The 23,682-nt window shown below is 55.2% G+C and overlaps 1 protein-coding gene across 2 annotated transcripts in view; it reads left to right on the forward strand.

Moving 5' to 3' along the window:
• Positions 1 to 23,682, forward strand: part of AGAP3 (ArfGAP with GTPase domain, ankyrin repeat and PH domain 3) — a gene marked incomplete at its 3' end in the record, with an annotated part of 133,175 nt that overhangs the window by 69,846 nt on the left and 39,647 nt on the right. For both annotated transcript variants that reach the window (XM_034759862.1, XM_034759861.1), the window contains 2 exon segments: positions 10,198 to 10,302; positions 16,897 to 17,065. In XM_034759862.1, the coding sequence (XP_034615753.1) occupies positions 10,198 to 10,302; positions 16,897 to 17,065 (274 nt within the window).

Here is a 23,682-nt window from a genome sequence, read left to right on the forward strand (position 1 = left end):
GGCTGGCTCTGGGGAGGGGTCTGTGGCTGGCTCTGGGCGATAGGGAGGAGTCTGTGGCTGGCTCTGGGGAGGGGTCTGCGGTTGGCGATGGGGAGGGGTCTGCGGTTGGCTCTGGGCGTTGGGGAGGAGTCTGCGGCTGGCTCTGGGGAGGGGTCTGTGGCTGGCTCTGGGCGATGGGGAGGGGTCTGTGGTTGGCTCTGGGCGATGGGGAAGGGTCTGCGGCTGGCTCTGGGGAGGGGTCTGTGGCTGGGTCTGGGTGATGTTGGAGGGGTCTGTGGCTGGCTCTGGGGAGGGGTCTGTGGCTGGCTCTGGGCTCTGGGGAGGGGTCTGCGGTTGGCTCTGGGGAGGGGTCTGTGGCTGGCTCTGGCGCAGCAGGTTGAAGGCAGGGAGGCCAGCGTGGCTCGGGCTCTGGGTAGGAAGGGGGACAGATACGATGCACACCCAGATCATTCCCCCCCCGTCTTCCCTTGGGGTGGGGCCTGCTCATTGAGTCCTTTCCTCCCCACCAAAGTGGAGCTCGACCTGAGGTCCCCGTGGGCTGTTTAATCCCCTGTTTCTGTTAGCTGGGGGTTCTGGCCATCCCTTCCCCTTGCTCCCCTTTCTCCCTCACGTGTGGGGCTGGCTGTGTCCCCGGGCCCCACTGCAGGGGTTGTGTGCTGGCCCTGGCTTTCCCGGCCCCTCTCCAGGTGTCTGCTGCGGGATGAACATAGACCCAGCCGCCCTGGCACCATCACTTTCCACAGGTTCATAGATGCCAAGGCCAGCAGGGACCTTTGTGCTTGTGAGAGGGAAAGTTTTGCCTCTCTGAGGCGCCCGGGGTGTGTGTGTAATTGTCCCGGGTCACTGGGTCAGGCTGGAGACGGTTTTGTGTTGTACTGTTGAAGAGGGACTAGATATGGAACCTGGCCTGGTTGCTGCCAACTCTGACTGGAAGAAGGGTCACATGACCATCTCGTCTGACCCCTGGTGTAACGCAGGCCCCCCAACTATTCCTAGAGACGATCTATCCCCCCCCCCCCTCCAACGTTTAGAAGCAGTATCAGGGCAGGGTGGATCCATAGTGGCTGGGTTCCTGTGCTGTGCCTCTCCCCCCCGGGCAGGCTGCCAGGCGGGAGGGCAGGGGAAAGTGCTGGGCAGAATCCCTGTGTGTAGGCACACGGCTGTACCCTCACTGCGTTCGCGAGTCGGCCCCCAAGACTGGCCTCGGAAAGTTGCAATTCTCCATGTTCACTGGACTCCAGGAGCTGGGGCTTTCGGAGAAGCACCAAGTACTGCAGAAACCACAATAAAATCATGAGAACTGGCGACTTTGGTGGGACGTAGAGGCTGGGGCCCTGTTTGTGCCGGGCTCTGTAGAAACGTGTCCCAGACAGTCCCTGGCCCAAGGAGCATGGTGGGACTTGTCCCAGTTGCCAAAAGGCAGTGCAGAATGTGGTCAGTCAGGGAGGCTCAGGTACGATGGGGAGCGGGAGTTTGAACTGCTGGCTGGACAGATCCTGTGCAGCGGCACCAGGATGTGCTTGGGCTTCTGGGGTGTCACGGTGTGGAGAAACCGACTGCCCTGACAGGGGGGCCCAGGGGACTCTCGGCCTGCACTGCTTTCGCCCTGAGAGCAAGGAGCGAGCGATGCTGAAAGGCCCCGCATGGCTGGATGGGAAGCTTTAAAGTCTTTGGTTGTAGCAGCCCAGCAGGGTGCACAAGCTCTGTTCTGTCCTTGTCCCAGGAGTGCGCAGAGCCGTCTCTGCTCAGGTGCCCACAGAGCCTTCAGCTGGGAGGGCGGCTTGGATCAGGGCCTCCCTTCACTTCCAGCAGGTCCCGTTCCTTCCAGGACGTTCTCCCAGGGCTCCAGCTCTCGGAGCTGTGATGGCTCCCTGGCCATACCTCTGACCCCCAACTCTTGTGGGGTGACTTAGGTCCCTGCAGCTGACTGGCTGCACTGCCCCAGCATGCCAGTTACGGCTCCTCCTGGGCTTTCCCAGCCAGGCCAGGCCGGCTCTGCTCGCATGGCACGCTGCTGCTGATGGGGCTGGCTCCCGGTCTCTTCAGAGTGGTGTCAGCAGAGCCCTGGGAGGCTTTGACAGGCCCTGGCTCAGGGGATCCCAGCCTGCCTGAGGGATGGCAGCAGGTACTTTTTCCTTGTTTCTCTGGCCCCGTCACCGCAGCGTGGAGTGCCTTACACTCTTTCAGGCTTCTGCATTCGCCCTCACTGTAGGCAGGCCAGTGATCATCAGGGAACTGGCCCACAGACATGGCGGGACCGGCCCTAGGAGTAACTAGCCAAACAGGAACCTGAACCCAGGTCTTCTGGGTCCTAGAGTAGAGCCCCAACCACTGGATCATCCTTTCTCCAGGTGCCACCTGAGACAGCTCTCCCAGGGCAAACACTGGCAGCTGCCAGAGGCTTGCTAGGCAGAGGACACCTTGCCCCCTGGGAAGCAGCATTTCTGATGTCTCTGCAGAGAGGTGGGGACCAGTGGATGCTGATACAGGTCCCCTTCCCTGAGGCTCTGAGGAACACAGTCCCATTTGATTTCTGCATGGTGTTGCATCCCAATGAACTGGTAGGCCCTGGAGATAGTAGAATATGGCTCTACCCTAACCACAACCCCCTTTCCAGGGACCCGTCCCATGAGAAACGACTGCACTGTGAAATCACCACCCTGCTGCTGCTAGCAAGGAGAGTGTGGCCAGAGCCATGCAAAGCAAACGAGTTTATTCTTGGAGGAAGAGAGGCTAAGATCCATTCCCCAGCTCCCGTCTGTGGTGAGGAGCTGGCCATAAACCTGCAGTGAGAGGTCCTCAAAGCCTCAGCAGGGGCGTGGGAAGGATGAAGTCTTGCCCCGCACTCTGGTTCAGGGCTCCCTACAGGGAGAGGTCATGAGGCCCCAATATTCCAAATGCAGAACAGCCGCCAGGGCTTCGGAAGCTGTCGCCGAGAAGTGCAAACCTTGTCACCGCTGCTCAGCTCTCCTGGGGTTGGTCCTTCCGAGGGGAGTGGGGATCTCAGGGACTATCCCCTCAGCAGATCCCACCTCTCCAGAGTGTCACGGCTCTGTGACCAGCTGGCTGTGTAACTGCGGAGGTGCTAACGCCCCCCCACTGACACAGAGGGACTAAGAATGGATATGGGCTAAGTGAGGTGGCTGGAAAGTGGGACCTTCTGCATGGGCGTGTGTGGCCTCCGGTAGAATGCTGCCCAGTGCGCACGGCCAGTGCACGGGGGGAAACCTGCTACTCGTAGGTGACCTCCCTTATTCTCAGTCGAGTCTGCCTAGTGACCTTTCTGGGTCCCGTGGGGAGAGGATTGCAGTGCCGGTGGCTGAATTCATCCCCAGCTTCGGCGGCAGAGCCGCAGGGCCTGCATGAGGGGGCTGCATGCTCGGACAGGAGGCTGGTTAAGAGACTCCCGGAAGCAATGAGTTTGGGGGGTGCTTTTGCACCAGTGGGGAAGGCTGCTGTACTGGGGAGCAGCATTGCCCCGCAGGAAGCTGGTGGTAGCCGCTGAGCCCTGCCAATCCCAGCACGCCCTGAGCCAACGTTCGTCTCCCCCAAACTCGTCGCAGACTCTAGAGCTGGAGGCCCAAGTCCCATGGCCCCCGTGTGAGACGGAGTCCAGCCTCCTCTCTCTAGCCCTTCCCCTCTGACCTGGCGGCAGACGCGGCCTCCTGCTGGTGCTGGTGCGCTGCACCTGAGGCTCCAGCTCCCCACCTGGTGCCATCCTGTGGCCTCGGCAGGCCCAGGCCCGCACTGGGTGGGGAGAGGGTCTTTGTGGCTGGACGCTTGTCACCGAGAACTGGGCTAGCTGGGCTGGGAGGCTGCCGTTCCCAGCTGGTGGTTACTGGGAACAAACACACGTCCCCTTCCTCCTGCAGATGCTGCAGTCACATAGTCAGCCCTGGGGTCCCTGGGCCAGCTCTGGTTGGGCTGGCTTCTTCAGCGGGCCCAGAGCCGGGGACGACTCCTCCTCGGGATCTGGGACCATGCTGGGAGCTGAGATTACATTTAAATTGCCATTTGCATTTTCCAATCAATACACGACTTTACAATTAAGTTTGGTGTTAAAATTCTTAGCGAAAAGTGAGTGGAAGGGAGATTTGTGGAGTGAACGAGTCCTTTGGGGGCCATCGCGGCTCCCTGCCTCATTACACTGCATATTGCCGCTGCTGCCACTGCTTTTACTGTGCACCACCCAATCCGAACACAACACGCCGAGACAGTCGCACAGGCCAGCCGCGCAGGGCAGGGGAGGCGCCTCGGAGGCGGTGGGCTGGCCTGTGGTTCTTCCCTCCCGGCCTCTTCCCTTCTGTGACAGTCACACTGGGGGAAAGGAGCTAGCCAAGGATTCAGAACGTACAGGACTCCCCAGGGGAGGCCCGGGTAGATAAGGTGTAGGGATGTGTGTGGCCATTGGGAACACGCAGGATTTGTGGAGAGTGTGTGCGTGAGTATGTGGGGTTGGGGATTCTGTGGGGGGAGCTGGGGCATTGTGTGCACAGCCATGCGCGTGAGTGGGATGTGCTAGCACAGAGGTCTCCAGCCCTTTCGAGGTGGACCTCCCCCATTTGTGATGGTTCTGCCCCTGGGTTCACATGTGGCTGCTGCATCTCACCTGGGCTTTGTCCTTCTCCTCCCTCCTTTCTCTCCTCAGCTCCTTCTTATTTCTTTTTCTGTGTAGTATTGGGATTTTGCTCCGTTTTTCAGGAAATGGGAAAGCTGGATCTCCCTAGCTGCTTCTAGGTCCAGCCCCGACCCTAGAATGTCAGGGTTGGAAGGGACCTCAGGAGGTATCTAGTCCAACCCCCTGCTCAAAGCAGGACCAATCCCCAGACAGATTTTTGCCCCAGATCCCTAAATGGCCCTCTCAAGGATTGAACTCACAACTCTGGGTTTAGCAGGCCAATGCTCAAACCACTGAGCTGTCTCTCCCCCCGTATCATCAAAGCAGAGAACAAGTCCCGCCACAGAACAGGGAGCCCTGATGCAAGCCACATTGCAGTGTCACAAAACCTGGATCCCGCCCTTGCTCCCTCCCACTTCTTTCTCCAACCCGCACAATTTCTAATGCTTCAATACAGAACAAGTCTGCCTGCTTCCACTGCCCTGAAAATGTCTGGACCCTCATGTGCCCAACCCAGCCGTGCTGCAAAAACCTGGATCTAGATGGAGCTGGCAAAGTTTTGGCCCTGAACCCTCAATTTGTACAATCTAAATAAAGAGCGAGTCCAGCTGATGCAAACTCCACTGGAAATATCTGGAATCTGGGGCACCCTAGCTCAATAGTCTTGGAAAAACACGACGCCAATACCTGCCTTCTCGTGTGCCAGGATTTGTCGTGGTCCTGATTTGCATAGTGGGTTAGGAGCAGCTGCATTTGTTGTCTCTCTGGACAGTACAGTTTTGGGGTCTGAGGCCAGAATTGGCAAGGGGTAGCAGGGTACCCAGGCACATCAGGATCCAGACTTTTCAAGGAGAACAGGGGCAGTTACACTTGGCCTCTGTTTACATGGTAGAATTTTTGGTTTGTAGCAAATATTAGCAGGATCTGGCTGGAGGAGTCAGATTTTAAAAAGCCACAGGGGCCATTATGACCTCCTACATAGCTGAGATAGGGAATCTTGCCCAGTGGTTCCTGAGTCAAGCCCATAACGTCTGCCTGAGCTATTGGAAAGAGATCCGGCTTTGATTTACAGACTCCAAGTGATGGAGAATTTACTACGTCCCTAGGTCAGTTGTTCCCATGGTAAAAGCCCTCACTGTAAACGCCCTGTTCCTAGTCTGAATATATTTCACTTCAGCTTCCAGCCATCGGATCTCATTCTACCTTTGTCTGACAGAGCAAAGAACTCAGCTATCAGAAATCTCTTCTCCACGTAGTTACTTGTAGACCCCATGATCAAGTCACTCCTTTATCTCTGAGATAAACTAGATTGAGCTCCTTTAGTCTCTCATGATAAGGCAGGTTTTCCAGGCCTCGACTGATTCTTGTGGCTCTTTCTAATTTGACAATGTCCTTTTGAAGTATGGACACCAGAATTGGACACAGTATCCAGTCATGGTCGCACTAATGCCTTGTGCGGAGTCAGTATCATCTTCATGCTCCAACTTGATATTCCCTTGCGTCTATATCCCTGGTTTGCATTAACCTTCTTAGCTACAGATCGCACTGAGTGCCGATGTTCTCTCCATTTCCACCATGACCCGTACGTTCTTTCCAGTGTCACTGCATTCCAGGAGACAGACTCCCGCACCCTGTACATTTGGCCTGTCTTCTTTGTTCCTAGATGTATGACCTTGCATTGAGTGATACAGATAGGTTTATATAACTGACCTATCCCAACCATCATTTACCACTCCACCAATTTTGTGTCCTCTTCAGATTTTACCAGCATCATTTTATATGTTTTTCCAGAGCATTGATAAAGATATTGAATGGATTTGGGCCAAGAGCTGATCCGTGTGGGACACCTCTAGAAAGACCGTCATTGAATGATGATTCACTGTTTACGGTTACTTTTTGTGATCTATCATGTAACCGGTTTTTACTCCATTTTTTATCAGCTATGTTGATTTTATATAGTAGTAATTTTTTAATCAGAATGTCATACGGTAACAAGTTCCTTGCAGAGGTCTAAGCATGATATCAACACAGTTAACTTTCTCAACGAAACTCATGATCTCATCAAAAATAGTATCAGGCTTGTCTGACAAGACCTGTTTTCTACAAAACACTGTTGATTGGCATTAATCATGCCCCAGTCCTTTAATTCTTATCTGATTTCTTTCCATACTGGCCTTTCCATGATTTTGCCTGATATCCGTGTCAGGCTGTCCAGCCCGGGGCCTTCCCTTTCACCCTTTTTAAATACTGGCACAATGTTTACATGTTTCCAATCCTCTGGACTTCTCCGGGGTCCCAGGATTTGTTAAAAATCAACATTAATGGCTCAGAAACCACCTCAGCAAATTCTCTTAGAACTCCTGGATGCAAGATATCTGAGCCTGAAGATCTGAAGATGTTTAGCTTCAGCAGTTTCTGTTTAACATCCTCCCCAGTTCCTGTAAAAATAGGCAGTATTTCCTTATCATTGTGAACGGTGAGTAAATCATCCAACCTCTTCCCAAATACTGAACAGAAATATTTACTGAACCCTTCTGCCTGTCCTGTGTGACGCTGGCAGTTTTACAGTGATAAAAGAACAGGAGTTCTTGTGGCACCTTAGAGACTAACAAATTTATTTGAGCATAAGCCACAAGTACTCCTGTTTTTTTTGCGGATACAGACTAACACGGCTGCTACTCTGAAATCTTTACAATGATAGTTTCACTGCTGCCCCAGGAGGTGCCATATGTTGGGTCTTTCTGATGGAGTTTAGGCAGTGGGACTGGGTCCCAAAGTTGGCTTGATCTAGCAGTCCGGAGGTTTTCGATCCAGGTTTTTGCAGTGCTGTTGGGGGTCCAGGTATTTTGGCCTGCTAGGTGCAGTTAGGCAGTGGCATTTGGGCCAACAATGGGCTAGATCCAGCTTTGTCCCCAGACTCCATTTTCCATTCTTGTTTTTGTTTCCCAGTTCTCTCCTGGCCTCCCATGCTGTGAGGTGCCGAACACTCCTCTTGATTTGGCTGTAGCACCATCTAGGAGGCCCTTCTTGCTCTCTGTGTCTGCAGAGCAGTCTCTGGCTCCCATCTCCCTCCCCTTGTTGAGGTTTGTTTGCCTAAATAGATTAGCAACGAGTGTAGATGGTTTTAACTCCTTTAGCTGGTCGTGTTTGACCCCAGGGCCTGATAGCTCAAGTCTGGGCTGCACTTAAAACTTAGGTTCACGCAGCCCCGGCACGCAGGGATGTGAAAAATTCACAGTTGTGCTGCCCTAAGCACCAGTACAGACACGGCTAGGTCGGTGGAAGAACACCACCATTGCTTGGGGAGGTGGAGTTACTATAGCAACAGTCGCTGTAGTGTGCGTCTACACTCCTACAGCGTCATAGCTACAGCACTGGTGCTCTAGTGCAGACATGGCACCTCCTCCTGGCCATCCCAGGCATTGCGCCCTCCTCTGGCAGTCTCGCCCTGCAGCCTCCTCTTCATCACCCAGCCCTCCAGCCAGGTCGCTACGTGGTGTCCCCTTCCGGAGGGGAAGGGGGGATGTAACCACCCCAGGCAGTCCACTGTCCTCTGCCTGGCCTGTGCCACATCCCCAGGGGCTGGTAGGGGAACCCAGGCCCGCCCTCTACTCCGGGGTCCGCTCAAGGTCCCTCCAATCAGCAGCCACGGCCTGCACTGTTCTGCCGTGCTGCTTTCCCCCTGAGCCTTCTCCTACCTTCCTGGCTTCCTCTGCTCTGGGTTCGCCAGCCTCCCAACTCCCTCCTCTCAGGGGGTAACTGTGGACACCCTGCTAGCCCCTAATGTACCTCCCTGCGCCGACGGAGTGACTGCGGCCGCCTTCTGCTGCCAGCGTCCTGGCTTTATAAACCCGGCTCAGCTCCTCTCCCCGCTGGGCTTCAGCAGCCGGCTAGGCCAGAGTGCCGCCGGCTTTCCGCTGGGTCAGCCCATGCACTGATGGGCCGAACGGAGCCCTGGGGCGGGGTGGACACCCCTTCAGGCAGCCAAAGCCAGGGGAAAAGGCCCAGGGCCTCGCTGCCTGATCCAGACGGAGCCGGGCTGAGCAACTGCCCAGTGGGGATGAGAAATGAAGCCAGACCAGCTCAAGAGGAACCATAGGCTGCGCCCTGCTACCTGGCTTCTGCCCCATGCCCTCTGCCAGCCTCCTGGGCCCAGCTGATGGCAAGGGGGAGGCAGCCCTGGGAGCTCATTGTGTGTTTTCGCTGTGTGCTGCAGGCTGCGTGGCACTGCTGGTCGCATGCCCTTCTGCCACCCCGACCTTGCACCCCTGGGGGGCTTGCCTCCCGACTCAGGAGCTGCTGGGTAGCACGGGTGGGGTGCGGGCGTGAGAAGGCCTGAGGGGTGTGTGGAGAGCTGCAGGAGAGTGTGTTGTGTTCCTGGGGGGCGGGGGCAGGCCGGGGGCGGGGGGGCGCTGGTCGCGAGGGCGAATCCTGCCAGGGAGCAGCAGCCACCCTCTGAGCAGGCCCAGCGGGTCCTCGCTTCCGGCACCTCTGTCACTTTGGGAGCCCGAATTCACTAACTCACTAGCGAACTTACGGGTGGGGACGTCTCGCCTCTGCTGAGCTGGGCCCAGACCGCCCTAGAGTCATTGTCCCTCACCCTCCCCTCTTAACAGGGCAGGGGGGAGTGGCTGAGCCAGTCGCTGCTGCTGGCTTGTGCCCCCCGTCCCCGCTTGCTACCGTGCCCGCAGAGCCAGACCTCTGCGGCAGTGAGAGCAGCCGATTTCTGGGCCCTGAGGGCAGACCTAGGAGTCTCACACCAGTCCCCTGTTCTTCACCCCCACCCTGCAGCCTGTGGCTTTGGGGGCTGGAGGAGGGACATCGGGGGGGACACCCCTCTCCCTGTGGTGACTTGGGGGAGGGGCATCGGGGGGACACCCCTCTTCTCGTGGCAGGTTGGGGGTGCCTCTCTCGCAAATGGCCCAGGGAAACTTGGAAAGCCCATTCCAGACTTCGCTCTGTGGAGTCCAGATTCCCCTGCCTCACTCAGGAACGGGTCCCACAAGGGGCAGTCCTGGGGCGGCAGGGGGGGCGGTGCCAGGGACGGGTCCCACGAGGGGCAGTCCTGGGGCGGCAGGGGTGTGGCAGTGCCAGGGACGGGTCCCACGAGGGGTGCTCCCGGGGCGGCAGGGGTGGGGGTGGTGGGGGGAGCGGTGCCAGGGACGGGTCCCACGAGGGGTGCTCCCGGCGCGGCAGGGGTGGGGCAATGCCAGGAACGGGTCCCACGAGGTGCAGTCCCGGGGCGGTACGGGTGGGAGGGAAGTGGGGGCGGTGCCAGGGATGGGTCCCACAAATGGGTCCCACGAGGGGTGCTCCTGGGGCGGCAGGGTGGGGGGCAGTGCCAGGGATGGTGTCCCACGAGGGGCACTCCCGGGGCAGTAGGGGTGGGGTGGTGCCAGGAACGGGTCCCACGAGGGGTGCTCCCAGGGCGGTGGGGTGGGGGTAGGGGGGCAGCAGTACAGGTGGTGGGGCAGGGTGGGACGCTGCTAGGGACGGGTCCCACGAGGGGCAGTCCCGGGGGGGGGAGGGGCAGCGCCAGGCCAGGGCAGGATCTGAGGTTCTCGACTCCTCTCCCGCAGGGCATTCTCCTGAAGCGCAGCGGCAAGTCCCTCAACAAGGAGTGGAAGAAGAAGTATGTGACGCTGTGCGATAACGGAGTCCTCACCTACCACCCCAGCCTGCACGTGAGTGACCCCCAGGCAGGCCCTGCAGAGCTGCAGGGAAGGCACAGAGGTGGTCTCTGCTCTGCTGCTCCAGCAGGTCCTTCGGGGGGGTGTCGTGACCCCCCCCCAAAGCACCAGGCTAGTGGGGGGGGGGGCTCTGCATCCTGGGTACCCCCAGGACTCCAGCACTCTGGTCCCCGCTGGCCAGGACAGCACCTCTCGCCCCCCTCCGGAGCTCCTCTGGCTGAGGGGAGAGGTCAGCAGGGACAAGCATGCTAAGTAACATGCCCCTTTCTTTTCCTGCTTCCCTAGCCAGTCCCCAGTCAGGCAGGGCCCCTGGCAGGAGGGAGAAGGTGAAAGCTCCTTGCGGCCAGGGCCGATGGCCCCGTCTGGGTGTGGAACGTGTTCCTGGCTGTTAGGTTTTGGGTAACAGAGAGGAGGTGCCGTGCAGAGCCTGCCGAGCTGAGTTGTCACTCAATGCATCTACAGTCTCTTCGCGGCTGGCTCACAGCTGCCTCTTCCATCCATCTCTGTCGCCTCCCTGCTGCGGGGCTAATGGCTTCTCTCCCGTTCCCTCTTGAGCACAGTTTGCTGCTAAGACAGTGAACCGTGGCCACAAACACACCTGTGGCCCTGCAGACAGCGGCACCCTCTGGACAGCAGGGATCACTTCATGGGTGGCACAGGGCAGCCAGTGCGCAGTGGGCCCTGAGCTAGCCAAAGGGGTGCCGTCGTGCCCCGGGACTCGAGGGGTGAGCTGCTCCATGCTTAGAGCCCTGAATCCCTCGGACCCCAAGTGTTCTAATGCCCAGAGCTTCAGCCCTCTGCTCCTCAGCTCCTGGAACCCCGTGTGCCTCCATCCGGCTCTCTGTGCCGTCTCCTGCAGCAGCTCACCTCGGAGCACCACCTCTCATCCCATTGCCTTAAGCCATGGGACTGTAAAACCTGTTCTCCTCCTAGCTCTGCTATGCCATCAGACTCCTCTTCCGACCCCCGGGTGCTCTGCCCCGGTCTCCACTCCTCCGACTCCCTCCTGCATTCTCTCTTCCATAGCCTTGGACCCTGGAGACTGCGGGGGAGCTGCCCTTGGCTAGAGAGAGGGTGTGCGTGCGTGTGCCTCGTGTGTGCGTGCGTGTGCCTCGTGTGTGCGTGCATGTGCCCCATGTGTGCGTGCGTGTGCCCCGTATGTGCGTGTGTGTGCCCCGTGTGTGCGTGCGTGTGCCCCGTGTATGTGTGTGTGTGTGTGTGCCCCATGTGTGCATGCGTGTGCACCACCTTTACACTAGGGTCAGAGCCGGCCCTTGTTACCTCGGTCAGCTCTCACTGCTGAGGGTGGAGGAACTCCTTGGGATGTCCCTCGCCGTCTTCGTGTGACATTACGGTACTGCCCAGCGCCGGCACCCTGGGCCCTTCGCCCAGTGCTGCTGGACACCCAGGGAAGTACATGCCGAAGGCATTGCCTCTACGTGCCTTTCCACCAACGCGCTGAGCAGGGAAGTAAAATGAGGAGTAATAAGGCCTGCCTGGCATGCACCTGCTGGTAGCCCTCTCTGTCCCCCTCCCCCCAACTAACTCCCTGCAGGGCAAAGGGCGTCTGTCTCCTCCCCCCCTGGACACCATCTTCCCCAGGGGCCAAGAGACCCACTGGGCACCTCCACGTTGTGTTGCTTCCGGAAGGCTGGCAGACTCAAGTGTTGGTGGCTGTGAGCAGGCCTGAATGGCTGAGTGCCCCTTGTGGCTGGCCTGACGCCTGCTCCAGAAACTTTGCTCTGGGGCCAGGGGCCTGCTGGAGCCCACGACACAGGGAGGGGAAGGGAGCCTTGCGCGGGGGTCACAGGCTGTGCATTGCCCTCTGGAGCGCAGCAGGAGCCACTGCCGTGCAGGGAGCACGTAGCCACTTCTGAGGAGAGCTCCAGCGGGCGTTCCCGTGGGTCCTCCAGGGGCGCCCTGCGGCGAGCATGTGACACTAGAACAGCCTGGCTGACGAGCAAGCGCCATAGTCCAAAGGAAGGATCGTCGCAGCAGCAGCATGGGTCCAGCAGGCACACAAAGAAAGGAGAGTAGCAAAATACAGACCCTGGACTTGAGAAAAGTGACTTTGATTCCCTCAGGGAACAGATGGGCAGGATCCCCTGGGAGGCTAATATGAGTGTGGAAGGAGTCCAGGAGAGCTGGCTGTCTTTTAAAGAATCCTTATTGCGGGCAAAGGAACAAGAACACATCCCGATGTGCAGAAAAAATAGCAAATATGGCAGGTGACCAGCTTGGCTTAACAGTGAAATCCTTGCTGATCTTAAACACAAAAAGGAAGCTTACAAGAAGTGGAAACTTGGTCAGATGACCAGGGAGGAGTATAAAAATATTGCTTGAGCATGCAGGAGTGAAATCAGGAAGGCCAAAACACAATTGGAGTTGCAGCTAGCACGGGATATTAAGAGTAACAAGAAGGGTTTCTTCAGGTATGTTAGCAACAAGAAGAAAGTCAAGGAAAGTGTGGGCCCCTTACTGAATGAGGGAGGCAACCTAGTGACCGAGGATGTGGAAAAAGCTAATGTACTCAATGCTTTTTTTGCCTTGGTCTTCACAAACCAGATCAGCTCCCAGAATGCTGCACCGGGCAGCACAGTATGGGGAGGAGGTGAGCAGCCCTCAGTGGTGAAAGAACAGGTTAAGGACTATTTAGAAAAGCTGGACATGCACAAGTCCATGGGTCCAGATCTAATGCATCCGGGGGTGCTGAGGGAATCGGCTGATGTGATTACGGAGCCATTGGCCATTATCTTTGAAAATTCGTGGCAATCGGGGGAGATCCTGGACGATTGGAAAAAGGCCAATGTAGTGTCCATCTTTAAAAAAGGGAAGAAGGAGAACCCAGGGAACTACAGACCGGTCAGCCTCACTTCAGTCCCTGGAAAAATCAGGGAGCAGGTCCTCAAGGAATCAATTCTGAAGCACTTAGGGGTGAGGAAAGTGATCAGGAACAGTCAGTGTGGATTCACCAAGGGGAAGTCATGTCTGACCAACCTGATTGCCTTCTATGATGAGATAACTGGCTCTGTGGATGAGAGGAAAGCAGTGGATGTGTTATTCCTTGACTTTAGCAAAGTTTTTGATACGGTCTCCCACAGTATTCTTGCCGGCAAGTTAAAGAAGTATGGATTGGATGAATGGACTATAAGGTATATAGAAAGCTGGCTAGATTGTCGGGCTCAACGAGAGTGCCCCAAGGGTCGGTCCTGGGGCCGGTTTTGTTCAACATCTTCATTAATGATCTGGATGATGGGATTAATTGCACCCTCAGCAAGTTCGCAGATGACACTAAGCTGGGGGGAGAGATAGATACACTGGAGGGTCGGGATAGGGTCCAGAGTGACCTAGTCAAATTGGAGGATTGGGCCAAAAGAAACCTGATGAGGTTCAACAAGGACAAGTGCAGAGTCCTGCTCTTAGGACAGAAGAATCCCATGCACTGCTACAGACTAGGGACTGACTGGCTAAGCGGCAGTTCTGCAGAAAAGGACCTGGGGATTACAGTGGATATAAGTGATATGAGATCCAGAAGCTGGATATGAGTCAACAGTGTGCCCTTGTTGCCAAGAAGGCTAACGGCATTCTGGGCTGTATAAGTAGGGGCATTGCCAGCAGATCGAGGAACGTGATCGTTCCCCTTTATTCGACATTGGTGAGGCCTCATCTGGAGTACTGTGTCCAGTTTTGAGCTCCACACTACAAGAAGGATGTGGAAAAATTGGAAAGAGTCCAGCGGAGGGCAACAAAAATGATTAGGGGACTGGAGCACATGACTTATGAGGAGAGGCTGAGGGAACTGGGATTGTTTAGTCTGCAGAAGAGAAGAATGAGGGGGGATGTGATAGCTGCTTTCAACTACCTGAAGGGGGTTCCAAAGAGGATGGAGCTCGGCTGTTCTCAGTGGTACCAGATGACAGAACAAGGAGCAATGGTCTCAAGTTGCAGTGGGGGAGGTCTAGGTTGGATATTAGGAAAAACAGTTTCACTAGGAGGGTGGTGAAGCACTGGAATGCGTTACCTAGGAAGGTGGTGGAATCTCCTTCCTTGGAGGTTTTTAAGGTCAGGTTTGACAAAGCCCTGGCTGGGATGATTTAGTTGGGGATTGGTCCTGCTTTGAGCAGGGGGTTGGACTAGATACCTCCTGCGGTCCCTTCCAACCCTGAGATTCTATGATTTGGTTTCATTGGCATTCTTTGATCAGCAAGTTCAGCTCTTGGCACCTCCAGCCCCAGCAATGAGAAAAGCCCCCCTCCCTCCCCTTTCCCTAGACTCCTCACTGTCTCCAGGAATTCGACTTGTAGTTCTTGCAGTGACGCCCCCTAAGACCTTGTTCAACGCTGGAGTTAAGTGTCCTTTACCCCCTTGGTTATACTGGTCAGGTAACGCTTGGTAGCCTGGACCTGCTGCTATCTCCTGGAGCTCAAGCAGAGCCTTGTCTTGCAGCCCACAGCTGGTGTCTCCTCTGTTGCTTTCCCTGGAATCTGTGTTCATTGACTCTGAGTTTTCAACAGCTTTGGGCATTGTGCAGATGGGGTGTCCTGAGCTGGAGCGGAGAGCAGCCGCTGATGCTGCAGACGGGAGGGCTCTGCAGGCCGGATCCCAGGGCTGCAGGTCTCTGGCGCAGCTTTCCACATTCCCTTGGCCTCTTTTCCCTTCTTTGGTGTCTGAGTTTGTTCCATGCGAGGAAAAGAGCAAATTTCATGGGAAGGCCAAGGCAGTTTCAAGTCACTTTCCCAAAGCCTTGGAGAGCAAGTGTCTCTGCTCCTGGGGAAAGCACACGGCTCGGCCCGGCCAGGCTGCGCGAAGCAGCGCCAGAGAGAAAGCATCTCCCATTTTGCAGCCAGTGGAGCCATTCACACAATCACCTTCTGTTAATTCTATCTGCAACATCAATTAAATTGTTTGTAGAAACTAATTGAATGTGGCTTAATCACACATCTTAATAGCTTTCCACGCTTTGAACTCGTTGTTAATTCCAGTAATAAAATGAAATGAGAGAACTGGCTGGGTAATTAGTGAGGAGGCTTGGGGAAGAAATTGCTCTTTTATAGCATGTAATAAAAGCAGCGTGCTGGTGACCGCTCTCTCCGGCAGGCAGCCGGCTAGCACAGCGTTTGTGCTGAGCTAGGGAAAATCCTTCAGCCCCTCTGAGATTCCCTGCCCAGGGGCTTCTCCTGTCTCCCACTCAGCCCCGGCGCTGCTTGGAGGAGCTGGTAATGAGGCTGTACAGCTGGGGAATGCTTGGGACACCCAAGGGTGTCTGTTGGCTTGGGCGCTCTGCTCGGGTCGAGTCAAGGCCCCCTAGGAGTCCAGTGCCTGGGAAGGGTGTGCGGTGGGAAGTGCTGTGGCGTTCTCTGCTGGGCTGGGAGCTAGGCCCCTGGATGAGGCACTGTCAGAGCGAGGGAGGTCAGTGCAGCCTGGCTGAGCCAACCCAGCAGCGGTAGTCCTTGCACGTCATGACCTGGAGGCTATGGAAGTGTGACCCATACAGCGCTCCTCCACTCGCCGCTTTAAGCCAGGGGGCAGTCAGAGGAGCCATGGCTCCTAGGTTGGGCCTGTTCGTTGCTCTACCTTCCTGAGTTTAGAAGCAGAGGATTTACACAGGGACCAACTCTGACTTAATCTTTCTGGTGACCTCCTTGTGAACTGGAGCAAACCCAGGCTTTCCTGCAGAACAGACAACTGCAGCTGCAGCTTCGTCCTGGCCAGCTGCTGTCCCTCATCTGCCACGTACAGAGCAAGCCCCCAGGGAGGGGATGCTGTGCAGAGCTGCCTTGGGTTCCAGAGCAGGGAGGGGACAGCCCCCTCTGTAGCCTTCTCCCCCCTCCCCCCACGCTCCTGGGACCTTGCTCTCAGCCCGAGGGACGGCCCCTTTCTGTGAGGGGATCACACGTGGACTTGTGCATGTATTTCTGGGTACATCAGTCCCAGATTGGAGGGACTTGCTTGGGGGACTGAGTTATGGGGAGAGGCTGAAAGAGCGAAGTGTGTCTCTCAGGGTGGCTCGTACTTGCAGTCTGTGGGTGAGATGTGCCAGTTGCTGTCATGGTTTCCCAAGAGAAGAGGTGGAAGCCCAGAAAGTCGTGCTGGCAAATGTACCACAGGGAACTCCCTGTGTTTGGATCCCAGGAGCTGGGATCTGGGAGAGATTTTCCAGCTCTGTGTTCCACAGGCTACAGAAGGAAGGAATGGGACTGCCCATGTTCCCGCAGCTCAGCATTGCTACCTGTGCTCTGACGAAGGGGCCTGGGCTGTGGGCACTGAGTTCTAATCCGGCCCCAGGTTGGGAGGGGGCTGGCTGGCTCAGGGATGGCATTATTCATGTCAGGCAATGCCTGGCCCTGGGAACGGGACAGGAGCCTCTCACCTCGAGGCCAGCTGCACTGGTAGTGCAGGGAAGCACAAGAGGAACCTGGGGGTGTTTGAGCTGTAATGGGGAAGTGAATCCGGAGCTCTGAAACACCTCCATGTCGCTTGCTGGCCGCCTTGCGGCTGTCTGAGGCAATGGCCGCCTGGCAGAGCGTGTGAGTGGAGGGAGGTAGAGAGGCTTGCACTGAGCCTGAACCTGCTGTCTCTCTGCTGTAGGATTACATGCAGAACGTCCATGGCAAGGAAATAGATCTGCTGAGAACAACAGTGAAGGTGCCGGGCAAGCGGCTCCCCAGGGCGACGACGGCGACAGCCCCCAGCGCCAGTCCCAAAACCAACGGGCTTGCCAAGGAGCGGAGCAGCATGCAGTTCCCAGGAGGCCCAGGTAAGGAGAGGAGGAGGGTCTCGCCCAGGCTGAGCGGCTACAGGGCTCTTAGCAAAGTCGCAAGTAGACAATGCACGAGTGGTTCTGGTGTCTCCTGCTCCTCCCGCTCTTTTCACCAGTGTCTTTTACACAGCGACCCTGTGTCTGCACGGGGCTGAGATGAGCGCCCTGTTTGGGCAGGGCCATCTGGCTTCCCTCCTGGAGATGGGACGGGGCTGAAACACTTGCCTCTCAGGCCCCTGACATTTGTGTGGCTTTACAGTTACATTTTCCTGTTTTAGAAAACGTTTCCCCTCTGTTGCCATGGGAGCCCCGGTGACTGACTGATCTGCCAGGCAGACAGGGAACTATCCGGCTGCACAAAGTGCTGGCAGATGCATAAAGGAAAGAGTCTGTAAAGCGTGTGAAAGCTTTTCCATAGTCCGTCTCAGTGGCCGTGATTGGAGAGTTACGGGGCAAGAGCAAGTCCCAGATTTTCAGACAAGTGGATTTTCATTGATTGGTGTCCCTTTAAGAGACGTTCGGTGTGGGAGGAATGAGAAGTTTCCTAGGGTCTAGCTCAGGGGTTCTCAAACTGGGGGTCGGGACCCCTCAGGGGGTCGCAAGGTTATTCCATGGGGGTCACGAGCTGTCAGTCTCCACTCCAAATCCCGCTTTGCCTCCAGCATTTATAACAGGTTAAATATATACACAAGTGTGTTTAATTTATAAGGGGAGGGTCGCACTCAGAGGCTTGCTGATGAAAGGGGTCACCAGTAAAAAAATTGAGAGCCACTGGTGTTGCTGAACTTCATGACTCCAGCAGGTACTCTCAATCAGAACTGGAGGGAAGTTCTCAAACAGATTAAGGCTGATTGACTCCGACATGCTGAACCCTCTGTCCAGACTTGCCAGGAGCCTGGGAGACGGAGCCACGAGAATTTGGGTGTCGCTGAGAGGAGATTCTGACCTAGGGCTTTGCTGGGGCCTGATGGGCTGAGCACTGCCCACGTGCCATTCACATTAACAGGAGACACAGTCCCTGACCAAGAGCTAAGAAGAGAAGCAGAAAATCCCCCTCCCACTCTACATCGGGGTACTCAGGTACTCTGGGGACGGCCCCAGGCAAAATCCCCAAGGGACAATAGGGACAGCTTTTATATCCAGCAATACCCCCCGTGGCTCCTGCGCCCAGCCAGCTTCATGGGCTGCTTTCTCAGGGATGTTATGACAGGGGAAGGAGGACATGGTGGTGGTCTTGCCCGTCAGGCCGGGGGTGGGGGAGCCTGGGCGCTTGGGGCAGAGTGGCAGGAAGTGGTTGTGGGAGAAACCATTGGGAAGGGCTAAGGGTAACGGAGAAATGTCAGACACGTCTGCTCCAGGCCACCTCCACTCCTCAGATGGAATGGGGAGAGAACAATAAATCCTTTGAAACTGCAGGACACTGACTCATGGGTGACTTTCCCTCAGTATCTTTTGGGAGGAAAAACCCGAACATAGACCGTCAAAAAGGTTACAAAGAGGACAATTTGTAGTCAGAACTGGTAGAGATGCCTCTAGTTAAGGTGGAATAACATTTTCCATTATAAGCCCCTATTTTCAGCTGCATATAACATTGCCAAACTTTAACCCTTTGGGCTGAAATATTCCATGTTGGGCTTCTGCCTGAGGCTGAATTTTTAAACATTTAAGCAAAAATGCTTCACCATTAACTTTGCCAACACTGAAGAATTTTTTCCAGCTGAAGAGCTTCAGCACCTTGAGGGCGTAGAACAAGAACTTGAAATTTAGCCAGGGAATAGTCCTGGGGTTAGAGAGGTGTCTTTTGTAATCCCCATGAAAATGTGTTCAGATTTGGCAGCATAAACCCCTGCAAACTGCATTTGCACCTGCTCAGTAGAGCTTGTTAGACGCTTGCTGATAAAATCTCTTGAACATTCCTTCCACACTGAGCATGCTCGTTGGCCCCCAGTGCTGGAGCTTGACAGGACAGCCTGTGCATTCCTATCCTCTGGGTGCTCGACTTTGCAACCCTAATGTTCTTTTGAGATCGTTTTGTTTGGGGGGGTTTGTATGAAATGATACAGAGAGCAGAGAATCCAACCAAGGACAAGCCCATTGATGAGGCCAAGGGTAAGGTCTATTAACAATTTTTAGTATCTAATTAAATGCAGATAACCAGTGTTTATGAAGCATTAAGGGTGAGCAATCGAGTCAGGAATTTCCCAAAGTGAGGGTTGCTGTCCCATGTTAACTCGCCCAGTTTGCATTTCCAGTCTGTGCATTCATCACAGACAGTGATACTTTACAGGGCAAACTGGCCTAGCAAGCCAATCCCTACCCCTGGGATTGGAGCAGGTTAGAAAAGAGGTTTCTTTTTTTTCACTTTTGGTTTGAAACTGAAAACTAGCTGACCTGTTTTGCTCAGACATACCCCAGACCATGCCCTCTAGGGGAGCCTGGGAGCCATCAGACCACAGGGAATTTGAGAAAGTTCTGAGCTCTCCACCGTCCACAGCTACCTCTCAAAACTGCTCCAGGTGTGTCCTTGTCGCCTCGTTCCCCCTTCACTGCCAGCCAAGGGAGCCTTCAATCGTCTCAGTCTCCGACATGACAGTGCCATGAGCAGCCGCCCAGCCAGCCTGGTGGTGCTGCTCAGCGCTGGGGCTGGGCTCTGCAGGGGCTCCCACTGCCCATGTGACTCCAGAGAGGGAGTCCACTGCCCTGCGGAGCTCAGCTCGCGGAACTGTCGGGCCACAGGTGAGGGGAGTTGAGGCCCCCCCTTCATGTCTGGTAACATGACCGCTTTAAAGGCACCTGCCTGCAGGTGGAGGAAGGAAGGGGGTGGGGAGGCAGCGCTGCTCTGAGGATGGGCAGAGCCGCACCCTGGGAGGAGGGTCAGCTGCCTGGCCGGAAGGGGGCGTAATGGCGGGTGAGTAGGACTGGCTGGAAACAAGAATTCTGTGTTGCAAAAAAACTGTGAGGTTTTGAAAGTCCTGGTGATTCTGCATCGGAATGAACCAGAGACCTTTCAAAAACGGGGAGGGGGATAGAGATGCACCTCAGACTGCCCAGCAGCGAGGTCACTCACCGGGGATGTGGGAGACAAGTCCTGGCTTTGGAACATTTCCCGTCTCTGAATCAGGACGATTTGGGCTGTGAACCTGGGTCTCCCATCTCCCAGGTGAGTGCCAGGCCTCCGGGTGAGGAATTAGCTCATTCTGGGGCTCGTCAGCACTTAGCAATCCCTGACAATGAGCACAGAGCTGTAGAGTCAGTGTCTGTCTCCCTCTCAAAGCCTCCTGCTGGAGCTCTTCCATTTTGTATAAGTAATTACATATTAATTGGGCCAGAGAGAGAGAACAATTCTCAATCCTACTGGCTAGTCTGGGGTCTCTCTCTCTTTCTCGTTTCGATCACAAAGTCCATCCTGGACCAAACAACTTTCCTGACAAAGGTTTCTTTGGAACCAATACATTTCCAGAAAAACTTTTGGTTTTCATAAATTGTTACTTTTCAATGAAAAACCATTTTGTCCAAAAATGCCCAATTGGCTCGAGCTGCCGGCGCTCCCAGGATGTGCAGCCTCTGGTCGCTCGTCACATTCTTTAATGTCAAGTTCGCTGGGGAAAGGCATTATTAGTTCAGTGCTGACAAGACCCAGAATGAGCCAGTTCCTCACCCAGAGACCTGGCAGTGCCAGCTGGACCCCAGAAAGACAGGATAGTACATGCTCCCGCCTACGTCCGCCCTTCTCTGCTCCTCTCCTGCCCCGTCCCCTGCTCCTGCCTACATTCACCTTTCTCTGCTTCCGTGGCTCCTTCTTGCTCCTACCCCCTTCCCAGCCCACCTCTGCTCCTAGCCTCCTGCATCTCCATCAGCTCGTCTCTGCATGCCCTGAGCTGCTGGCTCAGTGGGGACATTGAGTGCACAGGGGACAGGCTCCCTGTTCTGCTCCTGGGCCCTGCACCACAGTGGCTTTGTGCAGCTTGGAGGAGCAGTTGCAGGAGAAGTGCTACTCAGCCACGGCTCAGTCTCTTGGGGGACGGCGCATGCACAGGCCGATCACATGTTGGCGCTGTTGGGGGCTGGAGTGCACAGCGATCAGATGGAATAGTCAGAGACTTTAGCTGCTAAACTCCCAAGTCTCTACTGAGCATGTGCAAACTGAGATTTTTTTCAGTGATAACTTGCTCAAATTTGGGCAAATTTTCACAGATGCATCTGAAGGCATCTCCCTGAGACCTGGGCGACTATCTCACCTCCCCGTCACATTTCAAGTCACTGCTCCAAACGGCTCAGCCATTTCCTACAAGATTTTGGGAAAATAGATTGTGTTCTCGGAAATGGCTCGGAAATCCCTTTAGATTTAACATCACAGTAAAATTCAACCTGAAGCAATCCTCTGGCATGGAAAATTTCAGCCCAAACCATGGAAGCCTGGCAAAGTTATAAACAACTAACAACACGCTCTTGTAACGGAAGGTCTTAGGCAGCCCGAGCCCAGTTCCTGCGCTGCCTTGAATGAATTCCTCAGGTCTCCAGTAATTCTCTTCGTTCGCCTCTATCCCCTCCCAGTGCTACGGTATCCTGGGAGAGCTGGGATCACCAGTGTGGCCAGGGCCCAGAGGAGGCCACGCCATCGAATGATTGACTCCAAAGTCTCCTTTGGCACAATGCCGGCAATCAGCTTGGTAACGGTGAGGCTGCTGGTGCCTCAGGCTGGCCAGTGGTATTTCTTTGTGCTCCTCCGTCTGGTGTCTCTTGTCTTATACTCAGATTGTCAGCTCCTTGGGGCAGAGCCCCTCTCTTTGTTCTGTGTCTGTGCAGCGCCCGGCACAGCAAGGTCCTGCTTCCTGACGGGGCTCCGAGGCGCTGCGGGAACACAAATAGTAAGTAAAAATATATAACAGCATTAGGGTATTTTTAGTATCGCTGCGAGTTTTACTGTTATCTCCAGAATGAGATAGCCGTAAGACAAGCCTATCTTAGCACTGGTCATTTTTCAGAGGTTCCACTCATCATTCCACATTGATACCCAGGTCTGTCTTCTGCTAATTTAAAACCCAGCAATGTGTACGAGAAATGTAAAAGATTCCTTCCAGTGTGCATTACCGTGCACTGATCAGCTGGGAATGCCATCTCCTGGCGTGCTGCTCATTCCCCTACCTTGGCTAGTCCTTCCGAAATTCCCAAACATTTCTAGCCTTGACTAATCGAAGGAATTATTTTTTCTGGGATTTTGTCCCCTCACTCTTCACCCCTTTTTCCAGGTCTTTAATATATAACATTGGTCATAGTATGGACCCTAGCGGATCTCCACTGTTAACCTTTTGCCATATTGGAAACTGACAGTTTATTCCTAATTAACTTTCGTAAACCATTGCCAGTAATTCTTTACAAGTCCTGAGACCAGGGGAGATTCCTGAAGGAATCAGAAAAAGCAAATGTGGTATCACTCTTTAGAGAAAGGAAAGACAAGTGTTCCTGGTGGTTACTGCCCACGTCTCTAGGAAAATAACAGAACAAATATTAATGGACCAAATCTTCACAAGTGTCTGCTAATCTTGGGTGCTCAATTTAAGGCACCCAGGTCCTGCTTTTCAGAGGCGCTGCCCACTGGCAGCTCCCGCTGACTTCAGCTGGAAGTGCAGGTACTCAGCACGTGGGAAAATCAGGCCCGCAAAACCTCCCGAGGGGCACACAACACGTGAGTTGCCCAAATGAAGTGAACACTCCCAAAATGACCAATCAGCAGCACTGAGCAGAGACAGTGGTGCCAGGCAGGCAGAGTTGCGTTTGGACAGGCGAATGCAGCAATGGGGTGCACAGTGGTAGTCCTGGGTATGAGATAGTATTTCAGATTTCACTGGCTGCGGGAGGAGCTGCTGCCGTGTGGATTTGAACTGACTGAGAACATATTGCCGGCCACTGAGTGGAGGGAGAGCCTGGTTCCCCTCTCCCCTCCAGCCTGCCGCCTCTGCTTGTTCCTGGCATGAGGGGCGGAGGCAGGTGCCAGGTACCCGGGCAAGGCAGCTTCTACTGGACGTGCAGACTGGACAAAAAGGGAGTTTTACCTGGGTCGGACATGACATGCCCCAGCCTAGAATCCCAGTGACCCAGACCCCTAGAATCCCAGCCCTGCCTCCCAGTGACCCCGCCCCCCGTTCCCCACCACAGAACCCCATTTCCTCACTGACCACAGGATCCAGCAAATCTCAGCAAGACACTGAACGTCTGCAGGGAGTTCAGAGCAGACGGTCACAGGTCTTGAGAGCCGAGAATGCAGGTCACGCTTAGCGGATGGGAGACTCTTTTGGAGACAAGCGACTCTGAGACGGGCTTTAGGCTCGTGTGGAAAGCAGCTGACCATGAGCCCCCAGTGCGATGCTGTAGCTAAGGGCTAGTTGAGCCCAGGGATCTAAGCGGAGAACCGTGAATAGGAGCAGGGAGGTGATAGTCCCTTTAATTAATATGCAACAGAGGGTCCTGTGGCACCTTTAAGACTAACAGAAGTATTGGAGCATAAGCTTTCGTGGGTGAATGCCCACTTGCGTCTGATGAAGTGGGCATTCACCCACGAAAGCTTATGCTCCAATACTTCTGTTAGTCTTAAAGGTGCCACAGGACCCTCTGTT

The sequence above is a fragment of the Trachemys scripta genome, chromosome 2 (genome assembly GCF_013100865.1).
Source record: "Trachemys scripta elegans isolate TJP31775 chromosome 2, CAS_Tse_1.0, whole genome shotgun sequence".
NCBI lineage: Eukaryota > Metazoa > Chordata > Testudines > Emydidae > Trachemys > Trachemys scripta.